We start from the raw sequence: 10,656 nt of genomic DNA, 5'->3' as shown, positions 1-10,656 counted from the left end.
AAAAGGGGAAGACTTACCTCATAATTCATGTGTCCTTTGCTCCCTCTCCTGCCTGAAAGATTCATGGCATCTCGGGCCCAGTTGTCTACCAACTTGTGAAGGTCATCTGTGAATGTGCCCTTCCTGCTAGATGACGTCATGGCAGGAGGCTGAGCTTGAGGGGCTTGGCTGTTTACTGTTGCCCCGACAGTGTTTGTACTGCTGGTCCCTGAAGTTATAAGAAGCAACAGAATACAAGCATTAAAAGGAGCACTGGCTATGATTTCAGGAAGAGGGAAAACTAGAGGATGATGAATGGCAAGCCACAGAAAGGGAAAGGATGAATGAGGAAGCCATGCAAGAAAGGAAGATTTCAGGGTTTTATTTAGTCATTTGCTTTGACATAATAGGATAATGGGAAAATGGATTCTTTTCAGGAGGTGCACATAAGGATGAAGGACTTAGGATGACGGTAGGCACAAAGGGCAGGGACCTCTTTTTAGCCCATTCACATAGCATCTCAGAATACTGGAACTGACTGCCAGTACTCTTTCCCCGCATCAGGTTCATGACAGAGATGTGCTATGGTCAATGAGGCTAGGTGCTCTGGAATTTTTGCAGACTTCAGGGCAATAGAAGAGGATTTCTTATGGATCGGGCAGGGTTAAAGTAGGATTACAACAGAAATGCAAAGATAAGATGCTTGGCCCAGAAGAAGATGGAGTTCCCAAACCATGTGGATAATGCCACATTATTTAACCATTTTTTTTAATAAAAAGAAGTAATAAGAGAAGTAGTAGCATGCTCTGTTCAAAAAACGTTTTCACCTAGACCCATAAACATGAATGAATAAACATATACTTGGGAGCAGTTAATTTTTCAGCACCTCCCAGCTTCCCCTGAGTAAAGAACAATGATTACTCATGAGGAAGGGACTCTATGGTGGGCCTGAGACATTCAACTCCAGGAAGATATGGTTTTCCTGAAGATGACCTCAGTTTCAACTGGTTCAAGGATTCTCCCCCTCTTTCCAGAACAGCAAGCACTCCCGGGTGGAAGCAGCAGGAACATTCAGCTGAGGCAGGAGTGCAAAGGGGAGGCAGAAGCTTTGAGGCTATGATGAAGGTGTTCTATTCCTATGGTCTGATGAGAAAGAAGGAGTCTGTGTCCTGCCTGATTTCGGCTCTGCCGGAGGGCACACTGAAGATGATTCGAAGAGGCAAGTATTAGGGAAGAGGGAAAGAAGAGTCATGGTCTTGTTTTTTCCCCTCTCCCCACTCTCTTACCAGCTCTCACATTTGCTGCAGAATACATAAAAGCTACTAAAGTAAGTTGTGAGCCATTAGGCCTTAAGATACCCAAGTAATGCTGGGCGCTAAATAAGTGCATACATTTTCCTATGTTTAAGGTCAAAGCAGCACTACAGCACAGCAGCACAACTGAAGCAACCCTTTATGCTGGCCTCAAGTCAAATTTAAAACCTACCACCCAGAAAACGGCACATACAAGCATGTCTGTGCTAGAGTAACAGCTAATTTTGAGGTGAAGCTGAAAAAGTGAGGACGGTCACATGCTTCTTACCACCATGGCAAGACATGGAACTACTGCAGGGTGAATATCAGCTCACTTCTTAGTGCCTGCTAGAGCCACTAAGGGATTGCTGGTGCACATACAATGTAAAGGGAAGAGTAAGTTCCCCCACAGTATAGGAAAACCTAGTGGAAAAGTCAAAAAGCACAGGGAACAGCCTTCTTTGAATTGCAAATGTGAGTCAGGGTGAACTGGGAAGCACAGGCAGTGAAGGTGGACAGTCATAACAGTGAGGAAACCCAGAAAGCAAGCATATCACATGCATGAGGACTCTCATCCTGTTTGAATGATTATTGCTTTGTGAGCTTGATGATGAGTGAGACAATCAAAACACAAAAACAAATCATCACAAGTGAGCAGAGCTCTCAAAAGCCAAATACAAGCAGCAGCTCGGTGGAAGTGAATACTGCTTATTCACAACAAGCTCATGCTGGGAGTCACACCTCTCTAGTCTAATGTTCGCCCCCCTAGACGCTACAAGGCCCCCTTTTAAGATTTCAACTTTTAGTTTTTTTTATTGTACTTTAAATGAAGCTTTACAGAACAAATTAGTTTCTCATTGAACAATGAATACACATATTGTTTTGTGACACTGGTTGTGAACCCCATGACATGTCAACACTCTCCCCTTCTCGAACTTGGGTTCCCCGTTACCAGCTTTCTTGTCCCCTTCTGCCTTCTGGTCCTTGCCCCTGGGCTGGTGTGCCATTTTGTTTTATGGGCCTGTCTAATCTTTGGCTGACGGGTGAACCTCAGGAGTGACTTCAGTATTGAGCTATAAGGGTTGTCCAGGGACTTAACTTTTCTTTTCTATTACATAATATTAGATTCTGAAAGTGTGGCTTATGCTATGTGGGAGAAGCAATCATATGGTTGACCTTCTTATTCTGGCTTCTGAAAACAGGCTTCCCTGTTAAAGGAGGGAATAAACAAATACATTCTTTTCTGACTAAACAGTAACTCCTGGGAAATGCAGACCTCATTATAAAGCTAGGAGAGAGGCCTTCCACAGGGTACTGATTAACCTCTAAACCCTTTTCGGTTCTATAGAAAAGACCTAAAAAGCAGTATATATTACTTTATCCCATAATCCACTTTTTTATTGCCTCCTGCCATGACACATCCTTTGGCTCCAACACCGCCAGATCCTAGTAACAACAATTTATTATGAACCACAATTTATTGCCTAGTAATCCCAAGGATGCGGTTTTCTTGTTGGCCCTACCTGCTGGACTGCTGAACTGCATTTTAATGAGATGCCATCAATTTAAGAAGCCAACTCTACAAATACAAAGTAATGTTTCTTTTCTCACCAATCTAGCAGACACCTCCCCATATGATGTAAATTCTCTAAGGGCACGGATTCGTATGCTTTGATCACTGCTAATTTCCCAGTGGGGAGAACAGTACCTGGTATGTACTTGCTGACTAAATGATCCTTTTTTCCTATAGGAGCTAGGCATCCTTGACTTCCCTATACATATACTTGGGCATTACCAACCCATGGCTGTCATAGAGGTAGGCTCACTGACAGCACTGACTATGAGGTGATTTCTCAATCTGGAAGACTAGCCAGTACTAAGCAATTAAGCATGTTAAAATATTAGAAAAAGGTACAGAGATTGACAGATGGAAGTTAGGAATCAGGGATGTGCGAGGCTTTAGGATTCAAAGAACTCATGGACAACAGGCTTTGCAATCAAGGACCAAAAGTAACAGAAAGAAAAGATAATTACTACAGAGTTGGTTGCAAGGACAGACTTTTTTCACCATCTTCCCTGAAGCACAAAGAGAGAGCAATGTGTTAAAGATAGAGAAACATCAGTGTAAAATATTTAGAATCTCCAAACAGCAAACAAAAGCCCAGCAAGAGAAAACAGGAGGGGAGACAGATTTGTAGGACACGGTAGCCCTTGTCATACATATCGTTCTATGGGATGTAGCTAATTGGCTGTTAGCCTTAACATGGTTATCCGATGGACTGTGGTACCTGGCTGACGGAAACTCAGTTCCCACACCCAATCTTTTTATCTAAGAGTAATGTCCTGCATTAGAGTCCTGGGATTGGGAAGGAACTTCAGTCTCTCAGGGCTCACTGCTTGAATTTCAAATACCCAAGCAGTCTTTCCATTGACCCCGTCCCACTTTCTGTTTCTCCTGCTGGGTTGTTAAAAAAGCACTTTATAAAATGCATGAGCAATCCTACCACAGTAGGCTGTTACAATTTTAAGTTAATTTAAATTAGCTATTATATTTCCACATCCCAAGTACTAAGTAGACATACATACACATTACCCCCTTCCTTTCCATAAAAATCTTTAAAAGGATTGTGGAAAACAAGCAACCTCTGAACATAAATAAAGCATTAAGCTAAGCCGTGCTTCCAAACATTATCTATTTTGAGAGTACAGAATAATGCATACAAACCTAGTAAGACCTCCACCCCTTTAAGTACCTGTTTTCTTTCCACATTTGCTTTAACGATGTATACTGATGTGCCTTCAAGAGATGTAGGGCCTCTCATTCTAGACCCAGATGGAAGTGATAAGATTGAAATAATGGTACCCACAGTCCACTATTCTCTAATAGGTAAATGAGACTGGTTCCTAGAAGGCAGCTAGGAAAAGCATGGGCTTTGTTGTCAGACTAATGCAGCCTCACTAACTATACTTAAATTAATCTTTCTAATCATTTTCATTTGAACAGGGATAATACCACCTACCTTCCAGAGTGTGATGACAATTCATTGAATTAATAAATGCAAAGTGGTATCTGTTAGGTCATACTTCAGTAAAAAGCCTTGGGTTCTCTTTCTTCCCTCTCAGACATTTCAGGCTGCATAACAGGCCTGACATGTCACATTCTACTTCAAAACAGCCATCTCCCACTATTACTGTCCTTTCATTTTTCTAGCTGGACATGCAAATTAAATGCTTATTCAAGTGTCAAGGTACTAACATGATTGGTCCAGGTTAGTCTGCCAAAAAAGTTATTGATCTGAGTCTTCAAAAAGCACAAATGCTTGGAAAACTAACATTGTACCAAATTAAGTAATGTTTCCCACCTCCTTTCTTTTGCTAAATAACCCTGAAATAGTAATATGTGGGGGAAGGTGATAAAATACCATCCCCTCTCAAGTAGAGCCAATCCATTACCAATTGAGGGTAACAACAACAAAAAAAAACAGAACAGGAGTTCTAAAAGGATTACATATGTGTGAATGAGGAAAATTAAATGTAATACATAAAGGCAGATTTGATGTACTTAAAATCTGGTCACTGCAGAGAACAAAACCCAATACCCAATGCCATCTAGTCGATTCCAACTCATATTAGCGACCCTATAGGACAGAGTAAAACTAAGGGGGGTATAAATTCTTCCCACCATGAAGAGGCCCAAGGACCTCTGAACCATACTCCAAAACAGTGATGGTCTTAGTACATGCATTTAAAAAGCACTTCAATAACCACATCAGAAGTTTGAGGCCTTAAAAGAGAAGATCATTATCCAAATTCTACCAAAAATTTTCTATTTGAGCCTTGGTTTTTTTTTTTTGTTTAAAATTTTTACTTCAATATACATTTATTATCTACTATGTGCCAGTTAAGCCCTGGCTAAGCAGGGGAACTGTGAGTGCTTCTCAAGTGCTACATGCTTTTGTGTACATGATTTTATTTGATCTGTACAGTATAGCTCTTTGAGATAGGCAGCTTCTTCATTTCACCTGTGTGGAAGGTGAGGTGGAAAACATTGGGTCACTGGCTATTGAGCCTCGTTTTTAAGTAGAAAGCTAGGAAATCCCAGCAATTATGTAAAAAAATTTTCACGTGTGGGTGGGGACTTTGGTCTCTAATAGAATAAATGCTTTATCAGAATAACCACACTGAAAACTCCTTTTTGAATTACTGATTTTATGGGGGTAGAAGGTGGTGGTGGTAGAAGGATTCAATGAAAAGAGATTCCAGCAGCTTTTCAACTGGTAGATACTTAGGCTTAACTGAGAAGAAAAAAAAAAAAAAAACACTTCAATTTACTCTGAAAGAGAAGAATGGAAAAATAGGGTGTACCTTTTACCTGCTGCCAGGATCTAACGCATCAGTGGTCATAATGCTTTCTGAAACTTCTAATGCCAGGGCAAGGAGACAATATTGAACATGACTGTGGAGTCCAGACTTCATTATTCTAGATGACCCAGCAGTGTATAGTCTTGATACCATATCTACTCTCTGTCAAGGATTTATGAAAAAGCAATTCTACAGAATTTACTTTGAGTTTACAGAAACCTATTATTATTTCTACATCCTTTACCATAATTAACAAGGGGACCCAAACTTCTGAGGGTAATAGTTCAGCCAAGCCATTGAATAGATGATCTACAAAGAGACAAATGAAAATGGACTGCATGAAACATCAGATCCAAGCAGCAGAAAAACAAGGACGAGGAAGGAGTAAAGGTGTTACACACAAAGAGCCAAGCAGGGCGTACTCAGAAATCGGGTCCTCCTGCCACCAGGTTTGAATGTCACCTGCTCAGATGCACAGTTAAACTTCGCACAGCCTGTGAGAGGGGAAAAACGGAAGAACAGAGAGAGGAAAAGAGACAGAACACAACTACAAGATGTTAGAAACTTGAGGCTGGAGTGGTGAAATGCACTAGATGGCACACAGAAGAACAAGCTTCCGGGGGAAGGGAGATACGCAGCACAGGAAGTATTAGGCCTCAGTTTCCTCCAACAGCAAATGCTGAAGCTTTTCTCAGTTGAAATAATGCTAGCTAGTCTGTGCTCCTTACCAAGCAAGTACATTCCACCTTGTGAAGAGACAATCTAAACTCTAATTTCTAATTTCTGTGATATTGTGGCAAAGACAGCTAAACTAGTTATCTATGCTTTCTGACATTCTTTTTCACCCAGACACCTAAGCCCCTTCAACTCTCATTCGAATGTTACTAGATCTTTCTTCTATAGGAATGTTTTGAGTTATAATTTAATAAACAAAACTATATTTGGAAAATAAATATGGCTAAAAAATTGAATCGTAGGGCTATTCACTTTAACATTCCACTCCCCACTTAGAAGCTAAAAACATCTACCCTGGTGGGCAAATGCATTAGCTTTCAGAAACTGCTAAGCGCCTTAGAATTTGGTCTAGGAAACCTCAGTCTAATTTTAAAGCCTAAGTCCCCATATAGGTGCCAGGCTGTTTTCTGGTCAGCTGGTCTCCCAACCCACCTTAACAATAAGGTTACTAATCAGGCTTTTGTCCTAGCTTTGGCAATATCTCCATTTTAATGTTTTTGGAAAATGATGGTTGCTTTGACTTCTTACCTTGACCTGGAACAGAAAGGCTTGGTACTGAAATGGCACCATCACTGGTGAAGGCTGAACAGAGGTTGTCACTGGAAGGAGATGGCTTAAGCGGCTGTAACAGCTGATTCTGCCCAGTCTCTGGGATACTGCCAGGAGGGTGGAGGCTCTGCTGGGGGTGCAAGACTGAAGCTGCACTCTGAGCAGACAGGTTACCTGTCAAAAGATAAAGTGCCATGAGAAAACATGAACACTTTCCCAAAGCACTTAATAAGGCACTGTTCTTATTCCTTCAGTTGGTCCCACTGATTAATGATGGGTCACAAGTTGTAATCGATTAAAGAACAAAGGCCTCACGAACAGGAGGGGAAGTGAGGAATGACATGAGAATTAACAGGCAATAGGGCTGAAAGTACTGCTCTATATAAAACTGCCCCACAAGATCTTTAGCTTTAGAAAACTTAGATGGGTCACAAGTCTGAGCTGAATAAGACTAGAATATGCAGTGAACGCAAGAAAATTCCATTTTGTAATTTCGCAATTGCTTTTTTTTCTCCTATTAAAAAAGTTGTTGGGTCATGAAATAAAAAGGTTAGGCAGCCTCTGCTTAGATTTTCTTGTAAGCATGTATCAGGTCAACTACAGAGTAAGTGTAAAAAAAAAAAAAAAGATGCAGATGACTACAAAGTAATGTGCATTTAAAATTATTCTTGGTAGATAGCTTTCGATTAGTAGATCAATTACCCTGAAACTAACTTCTCTGGTCCCTATTTAGTAACTGAGTGAAAGTCCACTAAAAAGGTATGTCAAAACTGGGATCAGAGTCTAAATTAGTTGATATCCCTTCTAATCCCATTTTTACTAATAAGTTGCATGAATTGACCCAAATGTGCTAGAAAGAAAAGGTGTGAGCATCTCTGAAATAGTTTTCACAGAATGGAGAGCTGCTAAAGAGTTTGCAACTTCTTTCCAACATATTTATACTACGTCTGAAGAGTAATTGATAGGTACAAACTTATTTCAGCCTTCTTTTCACTTTTCAACTAGTTATCAGTTTACAGTAATTTCACCAAAGGGTCAAAGCTCTATATACATCACAATTAAAATAAACTATAATCCTATATAAGAGATTATGATTTAACTATTTCTTTAATTATGACCACTAGCAAGTTCTCTACCCCAATATAAATAAACGAAACAAGTTTAATCAAGGAAGTTACTACTTATACACACCCAAATAAATACTGGTATGACATCTGCATTTATTCCAGTTGCACTTACAGCTAACTCATTCATTAAAAAACAACGTATTTCTTTCCAGTTGTGCAAGAATTTGGTTAAATACGGGCCATAATGGGTTAACAGTCAAAACTAAAAGTTTCATCCTTAAGAGTAACTATAAGTGAAAACTAACGGTTAATAGCAATATGGATTACAATGGAATAAGCCACTGTACTTACCCAGCCTGCTTTCATAGACTCAAAAAGAGGTACTATGAATATAAGGTGTAGAGAAATCAAGGACACAAGAATGTTATGAAAGTCGAATTCCTTTGAAATTTAGCAAAATGCAAATATTCAACAGATTACATATACTGTTAAGAGACAGAAAAATGGGACAGTCATGGATGACCTGGCCCAGGGTTCTTTTTTACCTGAAAGCTGGGGGCTTTTATTTCCCAAGGAACTGCTGCGACTAGATTTACTGCCTTTGCTTTTAGTGGGTCGCCTTCTTCTCCCTGAAAGGGGAGCAGCTGGAGGAATAATGACAGCAGGGGGAACCTTGCCCAGTTTGGTATACAAAGATTCAATTTCATGCTTCTGGCGACTCTGCAGGTCTTGAATCTCTTTAAGATGTCTACAAAAGATAATCAGATGCAATTTAAAATATTTGTTCATACAGGAATTAACAACATATACTTTAATCTGCATTCAAGTATTCACTAACTCATGAACCTTTAACCTTTCCCCTAAGTGTACTTAATCCAAGTTGTACTACCTTGAGATTCTAGTTCTTCAACTTATCTCATTAGCCTCCATTCTTGTTGTTGTTATGTGCTGTTGAGTCGGCCCCTGACTCATGGCGACCCCATGGACAATGGAACGAAACGCTGCCCACTCCTGCACCACCCACATGATCGGTTGCGGATCAGACCCTGTTGTGACCCATAGGGTTTTCATCAGCTGATTTTCTGGAGTAGATCACCAGGCCTTTCCTCCTAGTCCCTCCTAGTCTAGAAACTCCACTGAAACCTGTTCAGCATCACAGCAACACACAAGCCTCTACTGACAAAGTTGGTTGCACATAAGGTGCACTGGTCTCCAGCATGAGAAGTGGGAATTCTAGCAGTGGGCCACCAACGCCCTCTAAGCCAAACTCCAGCAAGCTCTGAGCCAATACCAAATGGCTGACAACATATTAGGAGAAAAGATGTCTGACCCTTGAGGTCCTATTCAAGAGAGGGGAATTTGCTACTATGATCCCACTTGCCAAATATAACCAACAAAACCTAGTAACATAATCATGCATCTCAGTGGCATTATTCAATTCATTTGGTAGACTAGTAAATCGTTTAGAATGGTTAATAATGATAAAAGTACTCTTAATAATAATGATACAGTAAAATAACATAAAGGTGCTCAAGAAGTTTTATAACTAGAACTGGTATAAGTATGAGAGTACAAGAGCACTTTTAAGGAAACAAAACATCAGCATATTGCAGTGAAGAGAATACTAACTCTGGCACCAGGATCTAGGTTTGAGTACAATATTTGCCATTAAAATATGGGTGTGATCCTGGGTATTTTTTAAAATGAGGTGACTGGTGAACAGACTACCTAAAAAGCTCATCTTTAAAGTTTATTGGGTATTAGATATTCTCTCAAAAGTGAAAGTATACTTACTTTTCTCGTAGCCGTCGCAGCTCTAACTTTAAGTCTTCATCTTCAATATCTGACTCATTGTCACTGCTCATGTAAGAGGAGTTGAATGAATTACTAAGGCTCTGACTTAGATTCTGGATAGGAAGGCTTTTTGAGCACAGTTGATGGGGGGAGTGAGGACTCCCGGAACCGTCATCCGCATCCCTACTTAGGAAGGCAGCCTCCAGGTCAGAAGATGGCCCATTCAGATGTGAAGGCTCTGATAGTTCAGGCTTCTCTTTCTTTGGTATCACAGCAGGAAGAACAGCTTGTTCCAAATCCGTAAAAGGAGAAGATGCCACTGACCCCTCTTTCTCTGCCATAGTGATCTTGTCATCAGTTCTTGATACAGAGAAACGACCCACTTTGCTTGTTGTAGTTGTTACCTGAAAACGTCCAACCTTGGTAGGCTGCCCAGTTTCTGACTTTGCCTCTGAGGCAGGGGTTTTGTGGGCACTGTCTGGCACATGGAGAGTTACTCCATTAGGCTCGGGCTTCACCAGGGTACTCTCTGGACTACTACTTGATAGCGCTGAGGACTCTGAAGTGCTGGATTCAAAATGAACAGACTTTGCATCTTCTGACTTAATTTTACCTTCTTTCTGGACATCATCCGTTGCAATTGAAACCTGATAGGAAGAGACCAAGCTGAGATTAAAAGCCAAAAGTCTCCAATATTCAATTTTCAGCATGGATTCCCCCGCCCCCCCCCATAAGTTTTATCACTTTATTTCCTAGTCAATGTGTAGGCTATCACTTTACACAGTCTTTCTAGCCTTGACTGTGAAAATAAATTGAATACTATTATAGACAATGAATAATCTGTACTAAAATGCATATGCGGAGTGGCTGGTTAAGCT

General features: G+C 40.5%; 1 protein-coding gene across 5 annotated transcripts in view; it reads right to left on the bottom strand.

Moving 5' to 3' along the window:
• Positions 1-10,656, bottom strand: part of WNK1 (WNK lysine deficient protein kinase 1) — a 163,113-nt gene that overhangs the window by 9,595 nt on the left and 142,862 nt on the right. For all 5 annotated transcript variants that reach the window (XM_064284758.1, XM_064284759.1, XM_064284760.1 and 2 more), the window contains 4 exons: positions 9,779-10,425; positions 8,530-8,732; positions 6,897-7,091; positions 18-208 (listed from right to left, as the gene is read on the bottom strand). In XM_064284758.1, the coding sequence (XP_064140828.1) occupies positions 18-208; positions 6,897-7,091; positions 8,530-8,732; positions 9,779-10,425 (1,236 nt within the window). The remainder of the gene's footprint in view (positions 1-17; positions 209-6,896; positions 7,092-8,529; positions 8,733-9,778; positions 10,426-10,656) is intronic.

Source organism: Loxodonta africana, chromosome 4 (genome assembly GCF_030014295.1).
Source record: "Loxodonta africana isolate mLoxAfr1 chromosome 4, mLoxAfr1.hap2, whole genome shotgun sequence".
NCBI lineage: Eukaryota > Metazoa > Chordata > Mammalia > Proboscidea > Elephantidae > Loxodonta > Loxodonta africana.
This window is presented reverse-complemented; position numbering and strand designations above follow the sequence as displayed.